Source organism: Myxine glutinosa, chromosome 1, assembly GCF_964187855.1.
Source record: "Myxine glutinosa chromosome 1, kmMyxGlut1.1, whole genome shotgun sequence".
Taxonomy (NCBI): domain Eukaryota; kingdom Metazoa; phylum Chordata; class Myxini; order Myxiniformes; family Myxinidae; genus Myxine; species Myxine glutinosa.
The window spans coordinates 191,617,407-191,643,241 of record NC_136261.1 but is presented as its reverse complement, the minus strand read 5'-3'; the positions used below and the strand labels follow the sequence as shown (position 1 = coordinate 191,643,241).

At 42.5% G+C, this 25,835-nt stretch overlaps 2 protein-coding genes across 8 annotated transcripts in view; one reads left to right on the top strand and one right to left on the bottom strand.

Moving 5' to 3' along the window:
* Window positions 1-23,907, top strand: CCDC126 (coiled-coil domain containing 126). The gene is made up of 3 exons (XM_068124326.2): window positions 1-611; window positions 8,330-8,449; window positions 21,696-23,907. The coding sequence occupies exons 1-3, from the start codon at window positions 365-367 to the stop codon at window positions 21,713-21,715; spliced, it is 387 nt and encodes a 128-aa protein (XP_067980427.2). The 5' UTR covers window positions 1-364; the 3' UTR covers window positions 21,716-23,907.
* Window positions 11,934-25,835, bottom strand: part of DNPEP (aspartyl aminopeptidase) — a 126,221-nt gene continuing 112,319 nt past the window's right edge. For all 7 annotated transcript variants that reach the window (XM_068124281.2, XM_068124306.2, XM_068124290.2 and 4 more), the window contains 2 exons: window positions 21,702-21,869; window positions 11,934-12,129 (listed from right to left, as the gene is read on the bottom strand). In XM_068124281.2, coding sequence (XP_067980382.2) covers window positions 12,079-12,129; window positions 21,702-21,869 — 219 coding nt within the window. In that variant the 3' untranslated portion in view covers window positions 11,934-12,078. The remainder of the gene's footprint in view (window positions 12,130-21,701; window positions 21,870-25,835) is intronic.

Genomic DNA, 25,835 nt, shown 5'->3' with positions numbered 1-25,835 from the left:
ATGCGCTAAAGGAAAACTGTATTTGCATTCGTGGAACATTTTGAACATGGCGCGTATGGAAGTCTCTGTGCTATGAAAAGAAATGGTTTGCAACGCTCGAGGAGTCAAGGTTCGTTGTAACTCGACGATTCAGTTCCAGCTCTCGTTTCTTCACATCTCATGGGCAAGTCTCGGTTGGCAGTGACAGTGCGGCGCCATCACAGGAAGCGGTCCACTTACTGACTTAGGCCGCGGATTCGACCTCTTGTCTTAGGATTCGACTCTGAGGTGATAATGGTCCATTTTTGTGGCATGAAAGGGTCTCCGTGGATCGTTGAGAATCTCTAGACTCCCCCGAGGTTCAGGACCGTTCGGTATCGGTATCATGCCTGTGGGAGAGGCCACGGCGTCCCGGCGCCTCCGTCAGCGCCTCGGGGTGCTGGTCGTGGCGTTTGGCCTGCTCTGGGCTCTGTTCCTGTTCTACCTGACGGTGCGACAGCGGGCCGAGTGGGAGCCCAGCAGCGCTGAGCTGAGGGAGCAAGTGCTGGAGCTTAGCCGGAAGTACGTGCGCACCATGGTGCGGGAAGGCGCGCGGCATGATCCCGGGTCGCCCCCTTTTCAGGGGAGCTTTGGTAAGGACTAAGGCTCTTCACAGAGGCTGTTTACGACTGTGGGTTAAATCAACGGGATGTGACGTGCGAAGCGACGAGAGACTGACGTCACGGGCGTTAACCCTTCGCCATTTTGCTCCGATGAAGGGTGCACGTCCGAAACGTCAGTTTCGACCTCGCTTTCCACGACGGCTCGAATTCCGTCGATTTGAACCGACCGACTATGGAGCCTTCACTAGGAAGATTAGCCTCCACCTGTACCATTGATGCTTTGAATCATTGAGCTTTTTCCGTTGTAGGATTACTGTGAGTTTATCTGAACGATGAACACTTGATAATTCATTCACTACAACATTTTGTCATTCACTTTATCAAACATCGGCTGTCTACTTAATATGTAACGGTTTGCAGGTTCAGTTTCTCAGTGGTGGATGGATGTACCAAAACAACTTTGTCACAAAACATTACTACAACAGCACTCGGTGGAGATCACACCTCCACCTGGCTGAACAGTTTATGTTTTGTATCCCACTGACTGATAAGGCCAGATCAGGATCCGGATCTTCACCAAAATTGAATCGATTCTTCCTTGTCACACACCCAACCTGTCCACCAAGTTTTCTCCAAATCCGTCCATAACTTTTTGAGATATCCCACTAAGTATCGTTTTTGGCTCTATGTCCCAATGGTGAAGAATAACTTAAACATCCTACGAGCCAGATCCTGATCCGGATGTTCAAAATGGAATCAATTCATCCTTGTCACACACACAACCTCTCCACCAAGTTTCATCCAAATCCGTCAATAGCTTTTTGAGACATCGTGTTCACAGACAAACAGACAGACAGACAGACAGACCTTCGGTGGTGGAGGTAAGTATCGAACAAACTTTTCAAAAATCTTATGTGGGTACTGAGGTTCATGGTGTCTGCTTGTCTTAGATGTTGATCCAGGAGAGGTAGGGGCGAGGAAGGGAGTGGGGGGAGTGGAAGCAGGAGGTGAGGGGAGAGGGAGGTGATATACTACATATACATCTTTGGGGGGGTAAGGGGGTGGGGGGGCTTTGGCAGGCCCCTCCGTTTTGGGGGAGCGGGGATGAGAAGGAGAAAACATTTACCAGTGCAAAGAGTGCTTTAACCTCAGTGTTGCCCAGGTAAAAAAGGAAATTGTAATACCCTCTGCCACAATCGCCAGGTGGCGCTACACGGTACACATTTACATAGAGAATTTACGCCCCTCTCCCGGTCCCCCACATGAGGTCGTGGCCACATAGCCTATGTTACCCCCCAGACAAAGTTGTATTTGTATTTGTACACCGAGTAAAGTATAAAAACGTTTATAGCTGGAGTACCCGGCGTTGCTCAAGATAAAAAGATACATTAACATATTTGGAATGAGGGCAGATATCATGGAAAAGCAATTCCATCCAAATCAGAAATCATAATTTCACCTTTTTGTTGAATATATGCTGCTGAATGTGCTGTTCATCACGTTTCTGAGTTAAGTGGGATGCTGATTAGGAAGAAGAAGAAGCCTTACTACCAACTTCGTACACTTCCGGAATTGTTTAATTAATTTGTGTTCAAATGTCTGGTGATTGTTTTGTATTTATTCATGCCAAATTGTACTTGTATATAACTATTATTAATTTATAAAAGGCTTAGGCACTATTGAGATATTTTATTTAAAAAAAAAACAAAAAAAAACGAACTTTCTTTAAAAAAAATTTTTTTTTTTTTTGCCTAAAACACTCCCATGCACTCACTGATGAACCTCTGAAAGTTTGATTAAGATCCGTTCAACCTTCTCTGAGAAAAATGGCGACACAGACAGACAGACCAACAGCTCTCTTATATAGGAGATGTAGCATGGTGGCAGTGTACTTTGAATGTAGCTCTACTTGTTTAATGTATTTGTTTTATCTGTATGACTTGTAATTTTCAAACTATAACTTATGGGAACTTAGCGGCCTGAGTTAAAAATGCACCAATTGTACCGATCACCCTAGATCATCACGACTTAATTAAATGAGATATTCTGAATCTGCTTTTCTGTCAATCAGAACACTCTAAATGATTACAGAGGTACATGGATCAAAATCGCTTGTTTTAATCTTTTGAGTGTGTATCTGGAGAGTGTTTATGTGGAGGTGTGCTAAGGTAAGTATGAGGTATGCTCATTTTTAGCTCACCTGGAACGAAGTTCAGGGGAACTTATGCGATGGCGCGTCGTCTGTCCGCCAGTCCTTAAACACTTGAAACTTCTTCCTCGAAACCGCTGATGGGATTGCGACCAAATTTGGCACAAATTATATTTGTTGTGTTGTGACTAAAGTTTGTACACGGCATTATAAATATTGAGGTCTAGGGGGTCTACCGGAGGTCAAAGTAGATCCAGGTTTGACCCCCTAAAATAGATATTTGCTTTCTTCTCAGAAACTACACACACAATTTCGATGAAACTTCACCACAACTTTAATCACCCGTGCTGTACCAAGTTTGATCAAGGCATTAGAAAAATTGGGGTCTTAGGAGTCAGATGGGGTTGGGGGAGGGGGCGTTGCCCCCCAAAATAGGTATTTTTTTGTTTGTTTGTTTCAAGTCTTATGATTATGTTAGTATAATTCTACATGCTGCCCTGTCTTCTAACAACCATTGCCATTGGTTTAAAATACCCTTAGTCGGTGCAATTTACTGTTTATTCCACCAGGTGAGCGCCAGGGGTATTGCCCCTATGTTTTAAAATTAGCTAAGGTGGTAACCTTTTTTTTTTGTACAAACTTTATTTTTTACCCTTGTGAGTAGTTTGATGAGCAGTAATATTACCATTAAATCAATGTATAAGTTGTGTTCGTGCTATTTTTGGTTTTTGAATCACTAGCACATTTGAGAGGTCACGTAACTCCTCAATCACTGATCTTACTGATCATGGTAACGTCTCGATTAACAGTTATTTTTCACACCTGATAACATATTTGACGATTAGAGCTCACCATCTCACCAGTTATATTGGTATCCAGGTTGAAATTCGAAAATAATTGGGCTTTTTATAAAGCATTTTATATATGGATCTACCCTCGGAGATTATGCCGACAGGTGATGACTACTCAAGTATTTATATAATAAGTTAGGAATTGTGATAAAATAACTGTTTAAAACCCCTATTTAGGTGCATCGTGGTTAAAAAAATGTTATCCTATAAAGTTTTGTGGCGATTAATCTTGGGAGCTCAGAGGAGTTGGGTCACAAACATTTAGTTTATACAGGGTGAGTCAATGGAATGTGACGGTTTTCAGAAAGCAGCTGCAGCTAAAGGTGGGGGCAACCTTGTGTGTCACGTGATCTGAAAGCCACGCAGTTTCTCCTGTCAGTGTAGCGAGAGACAGTATGGAGAACTGGTCGGTGCCACAACACGTGGTGTAAGGGCATTTTTTGAATGCAAATCGGTAGTGCAGGTGCAGAGAAGATTTAGACGTGAGTTTGATGTTGCACTGCACGGTAGAATTCCCTCTCGTAACATTATTTTCAAGTGGGTGGAAAAATTCAATAACACCGGCAGTGTTTGTGATCACTCTGTTGACTGTGCATGAACGGTCCACACACCAGAGAACATTGGGAGAGTTAGGGAAGCGGTGTTGCGGAGTCCAACTCGCTCTGCCAGGCATCAATCGGCTGCGTTGAACATATCGGTCGCGAGTGTTCGCCGTATTCTGCACGATGACCTCCAATTTTAATCCCCATAAAATTCAAGCTGTGCAGAGTCTGAAAGAAATTGATAAAGTCGCTTGACTGAAATTTTGTAAGCAGTTCATGGACATTTTGAAAAGCGCTTTTTTATTCAACCCAGTTCTCCACACAATAACGCTTTAATAACTGTTACACTCCATTGACGCACATACAGCACAGGCTCATACAGCACAGGTTTTCTTTTTTCTCGTTGATCCTCTGGTGTGTCCATTGTTCCCCACCAAGTGAATGAATTAAGGTGTATAACAGTCTGTCCTGGTTTTGGGGGCGCATTGTGTTTCATTATTTATTACCTCCGCCACCGTAGGTGGATGGAGGTTATGTTTTCACCCGTTTGTCTGTCTGTCTGTCTGTCTGTGAGCAGTATATCTCAAAAGGTTATGGACGGATTCGGACGAAACTTGGTGGAAAGTTTGGGTATGTGACGACAAATTTATTCAATTACGGTGAAGATCCGGATTGGGAATTTGACTATCAGTGGGATACAAAATGTAAACTGTTAACCTTTGTGGAAGTATCCACTTTTCCGAGTAGCGCTATAGATTGTAATCGCTGCTGTGCAGCCATGCCTTCTCCCCTTTCTCCATTTCCTTGTTAATAAATACCCCTGCTTTGATGAAATATTGTGTGGTCATTGGAAGCGGGCTCCATAGCGCTTAAATAAATTGGATTGTTAACCCATTAGACAGGCACATTGGGTCCATGCTAATTAGCCTCAAATGCGGAATGTCAACAAACGCAGCTCGGCTCTTCCTGTTGGCATACTGCCGTGGTTGCTGCATTTGGAGACGCTGATTCATGCCAAACTAACCTGGTGGACGCGGAGACGTTTTTGTCCCATATCCGCCAGGATGGTCGTTGAAGACTGAATGGCCGTAACAATATCCTTAAGGAATAGAAAGATGACTTGAACATTTAATTGACAACATAACTGGAAAAGGCTCAGGTATCATTGTCCATCCAACAACAGTCTAATGGTCACTTTTCTTAAAGGATGTATTGCAGTAGGAAAACTTCTTAAGGGGAACAAGACCAAAAGGCTAAACTGCATATCTGCGATCACAAAAGGATTGCCAAGGGTAAGCCTCCCCTGATCATAATTTAAAATTTTAGTTTAATGCAAATTTAATTTGTTGTATTTGTAATTAGTTGTATTTGCATATATAATACCTCCACCAAGTGAAAGTAACCGGCGTCACGGGCGTTAACATAGCTTGATGGGTTTATTTAATGTGATGGCGGTGTAGTGGATGCAGGATGTGCTGAATGGTCTCCTACGTCACAGTTCCTTGTTGACCTTCAGGAAGGCAGTCTCTGCACTAAGTAACCATTTCAAAACAGACTAGAACGGTTCTTAAAAGTAATTTTAAAACTAGAACGACACTCCTCGACGCCACGACGTCGACAAATATGCCTCCTCCCACATTATTACATCATAAATAAATAAAAAAACACCTTTAGAGGCCATTTTTCCCCGCAAAGCGGGGGTTGGCCTTTTTCGGGGACCGTGGTTGTTGTTGTTTTTTGGTCCCCTTTTTGAAGCAATGTTTTACGGCCGGATGCCCTTCCTGACGCCAACCCTTTTTGTCGCCTTTTTACGACAAGCAGGGAATTACTAGTGAACTGGTACTCAATTAGCCGACCTCGGAAGGATGACAGGCTGAGTCAAACCCCTGGCGTTAATTCAGCAATCGACCGGGATTCGAACCCAGGATCCTTGGATCCTAAGCTGGCACCCTAGCCGCTAGCCCAACACCAGGCTGCCATCATTATAATACATCATTATAATACTTGTACCAAATTTGCTTTAAATCCATTCAGCTGTTCTCAAGTTATCACATTTTTACCTGACATGACCTCTGACCTCTTGACCCCAAAATTTAATCGGTTTATGTTCACATCATTATACATACCTGTACCAAGTTTTAATTTAAATCCCTTCAGCTGTTCACAAGTTATCACATTTGTACCTGACATGACCTCTGACCTTTGACCTCGGGACCCCAAAATCTAATCAGTTCATCTTTACATCATACACATCTGTACCAAGTTTGAATTAGATCCCTTTAGCCGTTCTCAAGTTATAGACCTATTACAGACTTTGACCTCTTGGCCCCAAATTATAATCGGTTAATCTTCACATCATTATACATACCTGCACCAAGTTTGAATTTCATCACTTCAGCCGTTCTCATAGACCTATTACAGACTTTGACCTCTTGGCCTCAAATTATAATCGGTTAATCTTCACATCATTATACATACCTACACAAAGTTTGAATTAGATCCCTTCAGCCGTTCTCAAGTTATTGCGGTAGCGAAAACCTATCACGGACGGACGGACAACCTGAAAACATAATGCCTCTGGAGTATTCGTCGGCGGAGGCATAAAAACCTGCATTGTTAAATGCTCTGTCTGGTTTGGTAATGGTATTAGCCCCAAGGATTGCACTTTTCAGAAGGAAACGTAATTTTTTTTATGTCCATATGTGTAGGTTGGAGGTTAGTGCCATTTGTGTTATTGCAGAAAGACCGTTTTAGCCAGGGGACTGCCTCCAAACACCTACTTTGTATTTGGGTACATGGGGAAATATTCCCAAAACATGATATTGTTGCGGATATGGGATTTGGCCTCCATATCCGCTTGTAAATATTCCCCTATTTCCCCAATACTCCCCAACTATCCCCAATCCCCCATTCCCTAGTCCCATTGTCTGTAAACAACACTCTGTAGAACCGACCTTCCCCTTCTTCCCCCATTAAATGTCGTGCCCAGGTCCACCGCATCTCACGTAGACAACTTTCGGACATCTTGCTAGTTATTCTTAGTCTATGTCAGTTAAGGACTCGTTTCCATTAATTCTGACTCTTCGTTGCACCAGAATGTGATTGTATGGCACCAGTAGTGAGTTTAGGACCTCCCCATACCTCCTCCCATCTTCCCCATGAAACAACAACAACAACAACTACAACAACAACTACAACAACAGAGGGGGGCGGCGCGGCGCGGCGCGGGGAGTGTGCGTCCTCACTCCGGCTTGGTTAGCCGCCATTGCCCATGCGCTCCACGGGGTTACCACGAAGGGGCTGGCTGTCAGCTCCTCGTCAGGGGCGGAGCCCGGTAACCCCCGCACCCAATAAGAAGCAACGGGCCGATGCCATCTGGGGCGGAGCTAACGAGCCGAGGGCGTGTCACTCCCCGCCGGATATGCGCAGCCACTTACCGGACGTGAGGTCAGATGCGCCCCCAGCTTGGAAAGACAAGTCGCGACCTCCGAGCGCTGAGCGACCTCCCCGCATCTTTGGACCGGACCGGGTCGATTTTGCCCCTGAGCCAAGGTGCACCTTGAGCCATCGACTACCTGCCTTCCTTGCCATCAATCCCCGTGTGAGTCAGTTTTGTCCTGTTTATCTGTCGTCTGTCGGGGCTACTATAAGACCGTAATTAAGTGCCTATCTTTCTATGCTGTCTCTCTCATCCCTGTAATCTAAACGTTCCGAACTAATATAACCTCCTCCGGAGGCCTTGAGAACTGTACCCCTGGTGTCGTGTCATTTAACCTAGCCGTTGTGTCCTTTCCTTCATTGATCTAGCGTAGCGCGACTCGGCCAACATTCGAGTATAATCGGGTAACTTGTGCGAACACGGCGGCCATTCCGCTCGGCCCATCATAACATCTAAGTCGTGTCCGTAACAATATGTTTCAAGTGAGGAGGGTTTAATAAACACTTTAAATGTGTGTTGGAATGGAGAAGAGATTGTTACATCGCTTATATGCAGATCGTTCCTTTCTTGTACTGTTCGATTGTTTCACGGATATGGCTCATCTAAGAAACGGATGTCCTTGTAAATCTGATATCCAATGAAATGCCACACGAATGCCATACTATATAATTGAACCAATGGTAATTGAAGGCACCAGGTAAAAGTTCTAAAAGTGAAATGGTACGGGACATCCATGCCTACCGTTTTCTCCACTGTACACCTTACAGATCTCCACAGCACACTTGCCCTGCTATTAAATGACATCCTTCAGCGCGTACAGGATCTCGAATTGACTGTCACCGGCCTGCATAACAGTACGAGAGTCGGCGCATCTCATCTAGGCACAGGTCTGTACGCACCTCACCATGACGTCAAGGTTCAGCTGAATTTGCTGTTCCTGGCATCGTTACGTTTAAACCTTGAATACATTCATTTGAATTTTTCTAATCTATATACAATGATTCTTGTTTAAAGTGACAAATTTACTCTGAGGTTTAACCGTGCATGTAACCTTTACTATGGTACTCTAAGAACAAAAAGCTGTCGCTACTTTTTCGAATGTATGATGGGAAAACTTGGAATAAGCAATCACCTTCCATTGAAGTAACTAGTGAGGTACCCGTGCTATGCTATGCACGGGTGAGTGGCCAGAAGCAAACAGGCAATGCAGATACGGCGAATGCTGAAGCATGAAACCAATAAATTCCACATTCCTGTAGCGCCTTCAGTCGCACGTCAGACATGGACAGCAAGTTCGTGAAGGACTTCCATGAAAAACGTAACCGTTGGCGTTTGTTCCATACCCAGTCAATGGCAAATCTGCATATGGCGATCCGCAAATTCACGTTTTGAAGGTAGAAACCATCACGGAATGTCGTCATTCACTTGAACTCGATATCTCTTTTTTCATTCCAAACAACATAACTCCAATCACAAATGAATCACAATATAAACTTTTAACAACATTGTTAATGTTTCCTTCATTGTAAAAACTACCAAGTCAACAATTAAAAGGATTTTGAGCCGATAGTTGTTACGGCCTTGGCAAGATCGATGGAGACAGCGATTTGCTGGCTTGTACACCACCCAAATAGCTATGTGGAATTCTCTCATGTGGAGATTAAACTCACGTCATTTGAACTTTGGCCGAGGTCATTATTTACTTTTAATGATGTTTATATACGAATCAAAAAGAAGATAATTGGTTTTGGGTCGTCCTTTCCGCATATCTCGTGGGATTGCGAGTTGGAGAGACGGCCGTGATGGCGGGGAGGGGGTTGGCATTCTCTCAAGCAGGGATTCAACCCATGTACTTATAAAAGGTCTTTGTCCGAGGCCACTGAGTCCAATCGGTGCAGCCGTGCAGCGATCGGTGCAGCCGTTTGTGCGGCACCCGGGAAAATAACGTTATGCGGGATTCCAAACCTGAAAATACTAGAAGCGAAAGCTGAAATTGGAAAAACAATATACCTATTTTACTCCAGGGGATCCCAGGATTACCCACCAAAAATATCGTTGCGATCGGTTCAGCCGTTTTGCGGTACCTTCGAATGGAGGGACAGACAGACGGACGGACATTTGGTGAATTATAGTAAGATAGTTAAAATGAATGTGGCTGGCTGCATTATGCAAAGTTAATGCAAGCTTTACAATAAAGTTAATAAATGCCTTCAAAATCTGAGAAATGCATGGATATTTCATGCTTGTCATGTGTATAGTACTCCATCTTGTTACCTCCGCCACCGAAGGTGGATGGAGGCTTTGTTTTCACCCCGTCTGTTTGTTAATTACAAAATCGAAGATTTTTCAAGTACAGTATATTGGTTGGTTGACTTTGTTATTCTGTTTGCCACTCACCTACAGGTCACAATTATAAATCGATAATCATGAAACATTTAGCAAGTTGTAGACGTAGTCACAACTGTGAAGCCTACTGGTTGAGGTCAAACTTTTAAAATTGTCTCTTTTCATCCAATTGACTTGAAAGTCATAAACATCTCATACATACCATAAACATAACATATCGTTATATGTCATACGAGTCATAAACAGCATCTGCATATTGAGTCACTGAATTGGGAAACCAAATAGTTGAGGTCAAAAGGTCAAAGGTCAACTCAGGGTCAAACTTCTAAAATCATCAATTTTCATCTGAAAAAAATCATCATTTCTTTCATCCAATTGACTTGAAAGTTCAACAGGATTTGCAAATTGGGTCACTAAATTGGGAAACCATCTATTTTTGTGGTCAAAAGGTCAAAAGTCAACTTAAAGAAACTTCTAAAATCAATTTTCATATGAAAAATCATCAGCTTTCATCATATTAACTGAATATTAAACAGCAATTGCATAGTGCATCACTGAATGGGGAAAGCAAAATTTTTTGAGGTCAAAGGTCAACCCAAGGTCAAATTTCTAAAATCATCAATTTTAATCTGAAAAATAATCAATTTCCATGCCATTGACCTGAGCTATGATTAAGATTGTCAATTTTTATCTTGATTGAAATGAGCAATTTGATGTCAACAACTTTGTCGAATTTCTAAAATCCTCAATTTTCATCTGATTGACTTGAAACTTCAAGAGGATTTGCATATCTGGTCACTTAATTCAACCACCAATTATTTTGAGGTGAACATAGGCCACAGGTCAACAACTTATTTTAGGGATTTCACAAGTATCGTGCTGTACACGACATATTTCTTGTTTGTTTGTCTGTTTGTAAACAATTTATCTCAAAGTTGTGGACGGATTTGGACAAAATTTAGTGGAGATGTAGAGTATGTGACACAGACGAAATGATTAGGTTTTGGTGAAGATCCGGATCTGAATCTGAGAAATTTTAAAATGATTCTTCACCATTAAGAGATAGGACCAAAAATGATATATAGCACAATATCTCAAAAAGTTGTAGACGGATTTGGATGAAACTTAGTGGACAGGTTGGGTGTGTGACAAAGGAATTGGTTCAATTTTGGTAAAGATTCGAATCTGTATCCGGATCAGAGAATTTAAGTGATTATTCACCATTTAGTGATGAGGCTAAAATCAATATATAGCACGATATCTCAAAAAGTTATAGACGGATTCGGACGAAACTTGGTGAATGACTAGGTGAGGTGACAAGGGCAAGCAATTCGATTTTGGTTCAGGTTTGATTCCAGATCCGGCCGATCAGTGGGATACAAAACGTAAACTGGTGAGCCTGGCGGAGGTATGTGCTCTACTGAGTGCCATTATTGTTTGGTTTTACATGAATCAACATGTTTTTTTTTAAACGCAAAGTAGCCTTCCACCCTTTTAGCTAATCTGCCTGACAGGATTGTACAGTGGTGACACCTTTGAGCTGTTTAGTCTGGGTTCATTTCTCAACGATACTATAAACTATCAGGCGTGCTTCACAGCCAGGGTGTTGTGACCACCTCATGTGTCACCCATCAACTGAGACGTCTGTCAGCATTGGTTGCTGGTGGGCATTCAAGATCCCACAGTGTCTTTTGCAAAGTAGGGGTTTCCACTAGCACCCTGGTCAATTTCAAAATTCCTACTCAAACACAGGTGGTACCGAATCAGGAGCCAGATGTTCAACATGAATGGATGGGTGGAGCTTCCATGGCTAGTTGAAGGAGAGAGTGTTACTGACCAAACTTGTGCCTTAGCATTTTGAGTAGAAAGATGGCCTTTCATGAAGGTTGAGGCCAAAAAAAGAAAAATACTTCCTAGGAGGAACAAGGACAAGCAAGTGACTCCTACCCTGCTTCTCTCCCATCATAACGGACCTCCCCCCCTCCAAAAAATAAAACAAATTATGAAATGAACGCCACACAAGCAAACTTTTTCTTTTTTTTAAACATTATTCATTTTATTGCAATTCTTGTCATCAAAAAGTGTTGAAATAGATCATTGCATAAGTAGATAGATCCAGGTCCCAATCTCCATCAATCGTGATACTTTTCGCAGATCCAGTCACAGGGCTTTAATCTAAAGTAAGCTGGCTGTCAACGGCAGGAAAATGCTTGAAAAAACCCTAAATGTAAGAGTTTGAAAAGGAGAGGGCAGGGAGAAGGTCAGAGATCATATGATTAATGCATTAGAATATAGGTTATATTTTCATTATACTAACACCTCTAGAAACGCTTTTTATTACATTCACATTGGACAAAATAAAAAACAGGTCTTCTGTATTTTAAATATGATGAGACACAGCGAATGTTTCAATTATCATGCGGGAGGTATTTGGAGATGACGTAGTAAGGATGGTTACTTAGGATTACGATGAAAGGGATGGATCAAACATAATTGGTGAGTATGTGCTCATTATTGATTGGATAGGTTTGCATGCATCATTGGGCAGATTCACGTTTAAATGCTCAGCTAATCGTAAAACGTTCTGTGCACCGAATTCTGTAGTGCGTTTTAAATCAGTAATTATACACTTTATTTCAGAAAATATCACATTCTGCAAATTGTTTTTCATTTATGCAATTCAATGTCTTAAACCATAGATAAGTCGAATCCGAGTACAAGTCGAGGCCAAGACACTTCCGGGGGAAAAGTATCGACTTGTGCGCCAAAAAATACTTGACAAGAGTTTTTGTCCCCCATCACACCGCGGAGCGAAAGGGGGACTATGGTTTTACCCTCCGTCCATGTGTGCGTCCGTCTGTGCGTGCGTACATGCACTGCAATATCTTTATAAAAGTAAGCGAAGGACCGAATTCTAATTTGGTGTGTGGGTGCAACCAGCCATATGGAAGAACCATATTGAAAATTAGGTCGCCACGTCAAAATCCAAGATGGCTGTCACCATATCGAAACCTTGTGAGCGCGATATCTTGAAAAGTAAATGTCTGAACCTTGTGAGCGGAATATCTTGAAAAATAAATGAACTACTAACTTCTGATCTGGTGTGTGGGTGTATCTGGGCATATTGAAGAAAGCTATTGAAAATTGGGTCGCCACGTCAAAATCCAAGATGGCCGCCACCATACATGTCTGAACCTTGTGAGCGGAATATCTTGAAAAATAAATGAACTACTAACTTCTAATCCGGTGTGTGGGTGTATCTGGGCATAAGGAAGAACGCTATTGAAAATTGGGTCGCCACATCAAAATCCAAGATGGCCACCACCATACATGTCTGAACCTTGTGAGCGGAATATCTTGAAAAATAAACGAACTACTAACTTCTAATCTGGTGTGTGGGTGTGTCTCCAACCCACTCGCACATATTATCGACTCTTCCATGTTTTCTGCATCTTCCACTTTGTCAACTCACATCACTTCACCGACTGGGGACCTAGGCGTAACGCTTGTCAATTTTAAGTTTGAACAACAGCAAACTATGTGTAGAGATCTAGATTCAAAGGCAAAAATTCCAGAATCTAACACCGAGGATAATATTTGGGGATTTTTACACACGTCGTGCACATACGCATAATGCCACAATGCTGCCTCAATTGACCTGTGGCTCAAAGGCTCCGAAAGGCCTCTAGCAAGGGCAAGACCAGTCGGATGGCTTCAATTTGTGCTGACACTTTGCAGAATTCATCTTTGGCTGTTTAAAACTACCTCTACTGGGCTCGACATTAATGTTGTGTAATTGTCCAGTACAAGTGAAAATTCTGTTCACACAGGTCATTGGTGTGTGATATTTATCTTTTGGATAATTCAATATTTCTATAAACACGTCATGCATATTTATCATAAATGTTCTGGAACAAGCTATTTAGCGGCATAAAACACCGAAAAATCATAGAAATACTGTCGATAACGTCCATTTTAGTTGAACACTGAAAGTGAAAGCAGTGTCTTAAACCAAAGACAAAGTTAAACCATAGACAAATGAGCGAGTACAATATCTCGCCACAAACCTCGAGCCTTCACATCTATCTATATCAGACCTGGACCTTTATGTAGACAGATTTTAAAACGTCTTCGAGTTGGTCCCCACAATTTTCATCAGCAATATCATCAACTATTTGTGAGGGGATTTTCTGCTATTAAGCATATCAGGATGACACGACATCATCTCCAACTGACATGATGAATCACCCATGTATATCCATTGATGGTCCTGGTCTGAATCTTGTGATGCAAAACGACCGATGCACCTCATTTTAACCAAAATTCACACATGTTGGGTAATCCAGTAGATGCAGCTTGTCAGGATGAAGATGATCTCTTCAACCTCTTGAAAAATGTGGACACTTGTTAATCTTGACTTAGACTATTCGGAAGTGACCAGACCTCCTGCATGTAATACAGTCCGCAGTATTTAAGCACGTGTCTTTGCACCCTTGTGACAATGACATGTTACATGGTAAACTCAGTGTTAGTGTGTCCATTGGCTGTTCTCTGTTGTGTACAGTTGTGTACTGAACACTTTATTTAAATAAAATATAGCCCCGAGTGGGCTGACGGTCATCTCTTTAGGTTGTAGTTCAGACCTCTGCTGATTTGGCAGGACTCCCCTGATCCCCTGGGAGACCCCCTGATATGAAATCAAAAAATCTAAGACAGAGCAATCCTGTGGACCGTCGAGTAGAAGGGCTGTATCTGGTTTCAGAGCAATCGGTTGGTAAACAAGGGACGAGTAGGGATCCGAAGTTTCAGAGGGTACCCAAGTTGGGATCCAAAGTTTCAGGCAGTAACCCCTCCTTCCCCCCCCCCCCACCCCCCCCCACACCCCCCAAACCCGCCCCTACCCTGCTTCTCTCCCATTGTGAGCCCTCGTGATCCGAAATCAAGAAATTGAAACCCGAGTGATTGTGCGCCCCCCCCCCCCCCTCCCTACCTCCACCCCACTCCCTGGGAGCCACCATGATTCAAAATCAAAGCCTGTGAAATTGTGCAAGTCACATTCTTGTAGTCATGTGTCGAGTTTCAGAACAATCAGCCGGGTAGCACAAATAGCAAAAAGTTAACATACGGACGGATGGACAGACATCCGAACATCACGACCCATTTTATACGTTCATCTCTTCGAGAAACGAGATGAGATGATGTAATAAATAGTGTGCAAGTACAGACTTGGCATTTCATATGGAATTTTTGTTTTTTTCTTGACTTGGGTTTACTTTCTTAACTCGGTATATCAATCTGGTGAGATTATTTTACACTTTGGTGATTTATTTGTTGAAAGAACCATGTCACTGATTGTCTGTCGCAGCAAGAAGTCAACAACAGGATTATATCACAGGTGGCGTGGCAAAATGTACGGACAGGTGCATTTGATGATTGGCTTCACAGTCGGGTATACAAGGGTTGTTGCGTTCTGTATTAGTGGAAAACAACTGCTGCACGTCTCCAAAAGTTATTGCCGCTTCCTCTGGAGATGGTCCGTCAATTTGACAATGCTGTTTGTCATGGAGTGGTGGCTTTACGAAATTACGGCATGAAACAGCGTGCTATTGCTCAGCAGGATGGCATCACTCAAGGTCAGGTGTCAACGATCCTGAAACGAATGCTCAGAGGGGTGTCCCTACTCCAATACCGAGGCCAGGACGTCCCCGCAGAACCACAAGGAGGGATGATCGCCAGCTGCACCGGTTAGTCCGGAATGGCCGTACCAAGTCAGCTAATCGGCTTAGGGCTGAGTGGCAGCAACTGACAAATGTGCCTGTATCCAGAAGGCTAGTCAACCAACGACTGGTTCAAGCAGGCTATCGTGCCAGGCATCCCCTGAGAAAGCCACGCCTGACCAGACAACACCGCCAGCGCCGATTGCAGTGGGCCAGAGAGCACCGTCTATGGCAGCCAGGACACTGGAATCACGTGATCTTCAGTGACGAGTCTAGATTTCTGGTCTATTGTCAAGATGGCCGTGTCCGAGTGCGCAGACAAGTGCATGAAGCCTACAACAAAGATTGTATAGTGCCAAGAGTCCAAGCTGGAGGTGGTGGGGTGACCGTTTGGGCTGCTTTTCATGCAGGGGGCAAAACTGACCTGGTTGTTCTGAATGGAAACCTGAACCAGTTCAAGTACAGGGCCATTCTGGAAGAAACATTGCTTCCATTTGCTCGTGCAGCCTTTCGAGGAAACTTTGTCTTCCAAGATGACAATGCACGGCCTCATCGTGCTCGCATGATCCAACACTTTCTTGCTGACCATGGTGAAGAGCATATGGAGTGGCCTGCCATGTCCCCGGATATGAATCCGATAGAGAACGTGTGGGCAGAATTAACCGGTCAAATCGACCACTTGGACCAGCAGCCGACCTCTGTGCGTGAATTGCAGCAGGCTATTGTCACTCATCCATGGCAACCCACCTCATCCATGGCAAGCGATTCCTGTCCAAACCTTGGCAAATCTCGTGAACAGCATGCCTCAACGTGTACATGCTCTCCTGAATGCTCGTGGGGGTTACACGAAATACTGAACTGTAATTTTACTGTCTGTAATCCCAGTCATAATTTAACTTTTGTTTTTGTTTAAAAAAAATTTGGCTAATGTGCAAAATAAAGAGATACTTCTGGAAAACGTACAGAGGTTTAACACAGTACTGTCCATGAATTGAGTTCGATATCAGTTTACATCACTTTCAAGGATCAATTTATTTGTTTCGAAATGTCAAATGTGGTTTTTGTTTCTTTTAAAGGTCACATTAACAAAATCTAGAATAATATCAACATAATTCCAATGAACTTTTGGTTCTAAGACATCTTGAAAAGTAAGTTCACCCCCGCAAAAAAAATATTCCATATTAAATGCCAAGTCTGTACTTAATTTATATAATAAATATTTGTTTTTTGAGTGCCGTGACAGAGCATGTATCGCTGAAAAATTAGCATGAAAATCTTAATATGAGCATTGCCAAGTGGACAGCATATATTAAGATGGAGTTATGTTAGAGTCGTCAACATTTCAGACAAATTGTATTGTGAGTCGGACAAGTAAATGTATCCCTCACTTGCCCGAGGGACAGCCAAGTTTGAAAGTTAATGTCTACCCCTGCTATCGTTGGATACCTATAGACTACACTGTAGTCCAAAATGCTCGGTTTTATAGGCCTGTTCCAAACTGGATGAGTATCTTTTGTATTTCGAGTTGCAAACAGCTGTGGTGATTAAGTGAGTTATTGGTTAAAGCTGCCACCAGGGGCAAAGGACATAACGTGCATTGGGTTTCATATCAACCACGAATAGCAATCCTGCATCACAGGATATTTTATACATCTTATTATAATATAGCAAACGTATATGGTTATGTCGTTATGTCGCTATGTTTATATGCGACGAAAACGCCTTCTTCTTCTTCAAATTAAATTACCACCCTCTTAAATAACCCTCAATTGCATTAAGACTGCTGAGACCCCTCAGACCTTTGAAGACCCTTTAATTCCCCCAAGACCCTGAAGACCTAAAATACCCTGAACAGTGAACACCCCCGAAGACCCAAAATACCCTATAGACCAAAAGATCCCGAATACCCAAAAAGACCCTTAAGACCCAAAAGCCCCTGAAGACCCAAAAGACCCCCAATCAAAGGCCCATAAAATGAAAACCGAAGCCCCTTAAGACCCAAAAGCCTCTGAAGACACCAAAGATCCAAAACACATCAAATACCCTTAAAAACCCAGAGGATCGAAAAGACCCTGAAGACCCAAATGGCCCTGAAGACCCAAAAGACACCGAAAGGGTCAAAGATGCCTACCCCTCTGAAACGACGTGTGGTGAGGCGCGCGGGGCGCGCCGAGTCACGCTAGTAATTACAATAATGAAACAAATGAACACTGTGTTGTACTCCCTATCCTTCCCAAACCTGTGTTCAATAAAAAAAACCAAAAAAAAAAAAAACCAAAAAAAAAAAACCACCTTTTAGAGGCCATTTTTCCCCGCAAGCGGGGGTTGGCCTTTTTCGGGAACTGTGGTTGTTGTTGTTTTTCGGTCCCCTTTTTGAAGCAATGTTTTACGGCCGGATGCCCTTCCTGACGCCAACCCTTTTTGCTGCCTTTAATGACAAGCAGGGAATTACCAGTGAACTGGTACTCAATTTGCCGACCTCGGAAGGATGACAGGCTGAGTCAACCCCCCTGGCGTTAATTCAGCGATTGACCGGGATTCGAACCCAGGATCCTAGGATCCTAAGCCGGCACCCTAGCCGCTAGCCCAACACCAGGGACTAAAGTATGTTCAATACTTTATTCAATTCAGCACCCTACAAAAAAGCAGTATGTTCAATAATTGTACAGTATTCCATCCACGGTGTATGAGGTGTCTATACAATATGCACATGGCATTTAAAGGTGTCTGCATACTGTTATCCTGTATTGTCTTACATCTTAAGTTGAAGTTTTCTGTACGATTGCTAACCCACCAATTTCGTGTGTGTGTGTGCGTGCGTGCGTGTGTGTGTAACGTGCATAACGTGTGCAAAAAATCGTTCCCACCAGAACTTTGCGTGCTCTCACACCAATGCTGCACTTGCTGCCTCTGAGGAAGGGAACTTGTCTGTTCTTGAAACGGGCATCATCAGGCAACAATAAATGATTTGCTTCGCTGACGAGAATACCAATCTTTGTCTAATTGCTAAAAAGCAGTTGATGATAATGGGAGGAAAAAAATAGGCAGCGTAAACATACTGGCCTAGCTATACACTCAGGGAGCAAAGAGGGAGTGGGTGGGGAGGGTTAATGCGATATTCATCACAGCCTTTTTAGATGCTGAATTGCAAATTATGTACAACAGCACACAAAGAGGAAGATCAAAATAACAATAATTTCTTGCCCTCCCCCTCTTTTCTTTGTTTTGATCAAATTGTCGGGGGCCATGTATTAGGCATTGGCCATGGCAAGAAACAAACTCTTGAGGTCTCGTCTCTGCCTTTGTGTAATTGCTAAAAAAAAAAATGGGGCTTTCCATTTCCTCAGCATAGCTCCGATGACTAATCTATGGAGAAAAAACAAAAAAGGATTCCTAGGAGATCCTGCCCTCTGTGCGGGGATAGCCAGCAGCGCAAGTTGGTGTTTGCAGTTTCGCCATCTGTGCCTATTTACCCAGACACAAATCTTCATTTTTTTATTTTTTTTATTTTTTTTGTGTGTATCAAACCTTCCGAGGAGTTTCCTGAATACCTCATCTTTGGTTTCATTTAAATCCGTTAATCCATTTTCAAGTTATAGCATGACAAACAGACAGACATGGCTCCTTTTATAATATACCAGCAGGAGTATTTTTTTGTGGGTGCCTAAAATACTTCCCTGCTTCTACTAAGGAAAATTTATATTTAATATTACTAGTTCGATTTTGGTGAAGATCCAGATCCGGATCCAGCTGGTAGAATTTTTTTAAGTGATTCTTCACCATTGAGTGATATGGCCAACCTGGTGGAGGTATGCTCTCTACTGAGTGCTGTTCTAGTTTCTACTTTTTTCCTAGTTAAGGTGCTCAATTTAGGATCGTCCTACAACGGAATGCATTTTCAAAGGGAAAAGGATATTTTGATCCTTTAGCCTGGTGTTGGCTTAGCGGTTAGGGTGCCGGCTTGGGATCCTAGGATCCTGGGTTTGAATCCTGGTCGATTGCTGAATTAACACCAGGGGGGTTGACTCAACAGGCTGGAACTCAACGTAGAGCAGCAACGAAGGCTGGAAAGGGTGGAAATGCGAATGGTTCGGTGGATGTGTGGAGTATCGTTGAGAGAGAGGAAGACAAATGATGAATTGCGAAAGATGATGGGAATAGAGCCTGTGATGGATGCTGTGAAGAGAAACAGGTTGAGATGGTTTGGTCATGTGTTGAGGAAGGATGAAAGTGACTGGTTGAAAAGAGTGATGGGAATGAATGTGGAAGGAAGTAGAGGACGGGGAAGACCGAGAAAGACTTGGCAAAAGATGGTCGAAGAAGAAATGCGGGCAAGGGGGTTAACAAGGGGAGATGCAGAAAATAGGGCAAAATGGAGAACATTGTCATGGGGACCGCAAGGCTAACCCCCGCTCTTGCAGGGAAAATGGCCTTAAAATGCCTGTTGTTGTTGTTGTTGGGGTTGACTCAGCCTGTCATCCTTCCGAGGTCGGCAAATTTGAGTACCAGCTTGCTGGGATGAATGATATCGGTGTGTACCCCGGTTTAGAATAGGTACACCGTATCCCTGCGCATCGTAAGAGGCGACTAAGGGTTGGCATCAGGAAGGGCATCCGGCCATAAAAACATTGCCTCAAACAGGGAACCATGATTGTCATGTTGAACATTGTCATGTTGAACCATGATTGTCAGGGCAAGGCTAACCCCTGCTCTCACGAGGAAAATGGCCTTAAAACAATCATTCATTCATTTTGTTTCACTAGTACACCCGTTCCCTGTGGGTTATGGCAGGAATGGTCATTCTTCTCTGGGGTATATAGATTACAGTAGATCCTGGATCGGGCCTCAAGAACATTGCGGGTGGGGGGTATTCATTTGCCAAGTTTTTTTTTTGTAGAGGACTTGCTAAATGATTTAAGCATTCAAGCAAGCTCTCCATTTGAAACCATTGATAAGGACCTGTTGACTTGGCAAGCGCTAGCTAGCTGCTTGGTAACTGAACACACCCTGGGTTTTCTCCCTTTCTGTTCAGGGTTAAACAGCAGTAGTGACTGTTTCAAAAGGTTCAAAAGGTTTCAAACGTGTTCATGGTTTATAATATTATTACTTCTGGTAAGTCATTGCTCCCATGAAACGCCACGATAAGCTATTTATAAACAATGACACGGCGTTTGTTCAAGGAGGGAAAACCCCCTTAGGGAGGGGGAGATATTATTTGTATCAATATTGTTTTGTAATAATATTAATATTATGCTTTTGTTATTACAAGCGAACTTTGAAAAACACTACGATAAAGCTATCTTAACACAGATATACACCTCGACACGCAACCCATTGGCGTGGAAACCCTCTTGTGGAGGGGGCAAATGAATTGAAAAATGAAAATGAATTTGCTACAACCTTCATCGTGTGACTCCTATGCCTCCTGTTTAGTTTGGTTGAGATTGGATAAGTAACGACCGAATGTATCACAGTCAAAATTCATCAGACAAGACACACACACACACACACACACACACACACACACACACACACACACACACACACACACACACACACACACACACACACACACACACACACACACACACACACACACACACACACACACACACACAGACAGACAGACAGACACACACACGGCTCAGTGATGATCCTGAAAAGATCCCTCAGAACAAAACTGAGAACAACACAACTTAGCCCATAAAACGAGATCCTTCAATGAAACAAAGGTGGGCACTTGGAGTCCTGGGAGGACCTCGTTCCAACTTCTGAAACGTGAATTATGGACATAACAATCAACGACACACATATCCTGGAGTGGTGATGCTCCCGTGCCCCGTGAGAAATGGAGTCGATAAATGAATAGATTTTGTTAATGTAGCACAGGCATGATGGGCCAAATGACCTCCTGCTTTAAAGCTCCTTGTATTTTAAAAGTGCAGATTTTCATCCACATTTTAAAGTAGAACATGTCGTATAGTATAACATGGATCCATTTATTGAAAAGCGAAAAATTGAACTTCATAAATCACATCCATTGTTTGTTTATACTCGTTCCTGTTTACAGGCATACCTGGAAAAGTGTGAACCCTTGTTCCACACTGGATGTGCAGCACATCTCTCGAATAGAGTGCATCGACAGCTGGGGGCCACCCAGATCCACAGTACGCAGGCCTAGACGTGCTGAAAGAATAGGTCCGATGGTGGAGCCACAACTGGAATCATTCCTCACCATCAACTCCTGCAAGCACGTGTGAACAGACATTTGAATTGGATATGTTTTAAATGAGGCTTGGTTGTATCCCTTTGTTGATTGACAAGATTAGTCACTTGGTTTGCATCACAATGACTGGCACATGCTTTTGAACATGCAGTTTTATTTTTGTTAAATGTTTTTGGTGTCCAACACTTGACTGGCACATGCTTTTTTACATGATTTAATTTTTGTTTTTTGGTGTCCAACACTTGACTGGTACATGCTTTTTAACATGGTTTAATTTTTGTCTTTGTTTTTTGGTGTCCAACACTTGACTGGCACATGCAGTTTTATTTTTGTTGATTTTTTTGGTGTCCAACACGACTAGCACATGCTTTTGAACATGCAGTTCTATTTTTGTTGATTTTTTGGTGTCCCAACACTTGACTGGCACATGCAGTTTTATTTTTGTTGATTTTTTTTGGTGTCCAACACGACTAGCACATGCTTTTGAACATGCAGTTCTATTTTTGTTGATTTTTTGGTGTCCAACACTTGACTGGCACATGCTTTTGAACATGCAGTTCTATTTTTGTTGATTTTTTGGTGTCCAACACTCGACTGGCACATGCTTTTTAACATGCAATTTTATTTTTGTTGATTTTTTGGTGTCCAACACTCGACTGGCACATGCTTTTTAACATGGTTTTATTTTTGTTGATTTTTTTGGTGTACAACACTCGACTGGTACATGCTTTTTAACATGCAGTTTTATTTTTGGTGTCCAACACTTGACTGGCACATGCTTTTTAACATGGTTTTATTTTTGTTGATTTTTTTTGGTGTCCAACACGACTAGCATATGCTTTTGAACATGCAGTTCTATTTTTGTTGATTTTTTTTGGTGTCCAACACGACTAGCATATGCTTTTGAACATGCAGTTCTATTTTTGTTGATTTTTTTTGGTGTCCAACACGACTAGCATATGCTTTTGAACATGCAGTTCTATTTTTGTTGATTTTTTGGTGTCCAACACTTGACTGGCACATGCTTTTTGAACATGCAGTTCTATTTTTGTTGATTTTTTGGTGTCCAACACTCGACTGGCACATGCTTTTGAACATGCAGTTCTATTTTTGTTGATTTTTTGGTGTCCAACACTCGACTGGCACATGCTTTTTAACATGCAGTTTGATTTTTTGGTGTCCAACACTCGACTGGCACATGCTTTTTAACATGCAATTTTATTTTTGTTGATTTTTTGGTGTCCAACACTCGACTGGCACATGCTTTTTAACATGGTTTTATTTTTGTTGATTTTTTTGGTGTACAACACTCGACTGGTACATGCTTTTTAACATGCAGTTTTATTTTTGGTGTCCAACACTTGACTGGCACATGCTTTTTAACATGGTTTTATTTTTGTTGATTTTTTTTGGTGTCCAACACGACTAGCATATGCTTTTGAACATGCAGTTCTATTTTTGTTGATTTTTTAGTGTCCAACACTTGACTAGCACATGCTTTTGAACATGCAGTTCTATTTTTGTTGATTTTTTTGGTGTCCCAACACTCGACTGGCACATGCTTTTTAACATGCAGTTTTATTTTTGTTGATTTTTTTGGTGTCCAACACTTGACTGGCACATGCTTTTTAACATGCAATTTTATTTTTGTTGATTTTTTTGGTGTCCAACACTTGACTGGCACATGCTTTTTAACATGCAGTTTTATTTTTGTTGATTTTTTGGTGTCCAACACTTGACTGACACGTGCTTTTGAACATGCATTTTTATTTTTGTTAATTTTTTCGGTGTCCAACACTGTTTTTTTTTTTTTTTAAGCAGTGCAACATACAGGTTTGTGCGAACTTATTGTGGACAATTTTATATTATCCTTAAGTTCTACCCAACTAAATGACAGGTACTTTGTATATTATGGAGGTGAAATATACATGGTACATTTTTTGTGATAGATGTGTACATACTGTACAGAATGAAACAATTACGAGAATGAATAAACTATAATTTACATGTGCAAATGGTCTCAAGTATTCAAATAAATTGGCAAGTTGTAACCTACCTTTACAAGCAAGCTATTCTCTCAAAAACAAGACCGAAAGTCTAACAGCGGCGTAGCCGTAGTACTCTACTCGCTGCAACGTACAGTTGTACGTGTGTAAAACACATGACAGGTTCGACCGCTTCGACATGTATGGCATATAAATTAAAATGTCGGGTGGTGGAGTCAGCCGTCGTATGCCGCCGTACCCCGTAATGACATCATAGTCGTAATGACATAGCGTGACGCACGGACACAAAACTGACCGCTACTTTAATATATAGATATATTTTAACCTCTAGTAACTTTGCACTCACTACGAACGGATTAGTGTTACGATTGGATTTACTATAATATTAACGTGACGTTATCATTACGAAAATGATATTACTATAATAAAAAAACCGAAGCTATTTCCTTACTTCTGTGGTTATTAGTACCGTACACCACTTATCATTGATTCATGAACCATACACCGCTTCAATCGAGAAACTTTGCAATAACGACAAAGGGATTGCAGTGTTACGAATATATTTACTATATTATTAGTATTAACATTATTATCATTATTACGAAAACGATACTACTGTATTAAGAAACCTGAGGTATAAAGGCATGAAGCCTAAGGCCTATACGTACTGTCGTGGGAAGAACCGTAACGTCTATGCTTTCGATATCTGATGATCATTTTAACAATCGGTTTGTTTGTGTTTCACACTGAATGAAAAACGTGAAGGTAGAGCATGGAGATTGTGATATATGACAAGTTCAATGATGTGTTCGGCCTGAATGAAATTTTAATCAAATTGGCGGAGTGTGGAGTCAGCCATTGTATGCCGTAATGACAGATGCAATCACATCATCCTGTCATGTGACGAGATCCTCAGCTCTGGTATACGTTTGAGGGGACATACATACATACGGACGGACTAACTGTTCTAGACGGCCTTGCCCTAGGGGCTACGTCGTAAAAAAAAAAAATTCTTTTTTTGTATACAGGGTCGAGGCTCGTGTAAGAGATAATATTGATCACAAAAAGGACAAACTGACACATTAAACATATGATAAAGGGAGCGGGAGAACAAGATGGAGAGCAGGAACATTGGGAGATCTGTGGAAGGGAAAGGGCTTGGGGGGAGGAGGCATGGGAAGGGGGGTGGGAGAGATTTAAAAAAAAACACGTGGACACTGCTAGGACTTCCAGGAAAGGAGTCGGTATTTTAAGAAAGTGGATCTGGGGTGAATTTACGGGGGTAGAAAAGATCAAGGTTTTGCATGGGGGAAGATAAGAGATGGTGGTGGACAGCTGTTTTAAAGACCTGGAGGGAGGAGTGGGATTGAAGAGAGTGAGGGAGTTTGTTCCAGAGGCAGGAGAAAAGGGGAATGAAAGAGTGAAGGTGAATAGAGAGTCTTGATTTTGGCAGTTTAACCATAAGAGGGTTGCAGGCAGATCTTGTGCGACCTGTAGGAAAATTTGCGGGACAGAGCCCAGAGAGAGCTGGGGGGGGCAAGGCCAGAGAGGAGTCGGTAGAAGACAGAAAGACCACCAACCTGCCTGCGGTGAGTGAGTGAAAGGCCCTCGGAGTTAGCTTCATCGCAGGAGATTCCAATGATTCTGAAAGCTTTGGTTTCAACAGCGTGAAGCCGAGCTAGGTGTGAGGCAGGAGCACCAGCCCAGAGGGGAGAACAGTATTCCATTGAGCTGCGGATGAAAGCCTTGTATGTGGTGAGGAGCTCAAGCGTGTCAAGGAAGGACTTTGCACGACGGAGGATGCCCAGTCGGCACCTGGCTTTGGAGGCCAGCTTGGAAATGTGGTTTTGACCAGTCTGTGATTTTGTCCAGGTCTGCAGAGAGTGAGGAGGCTGCAGACTGCCAATCTGGGGGATGGGGTATGGAGCGGCAGAGAGTGGAGTCATCAGCAAAGAGATAGAGAGGATTTTCCAGAGAG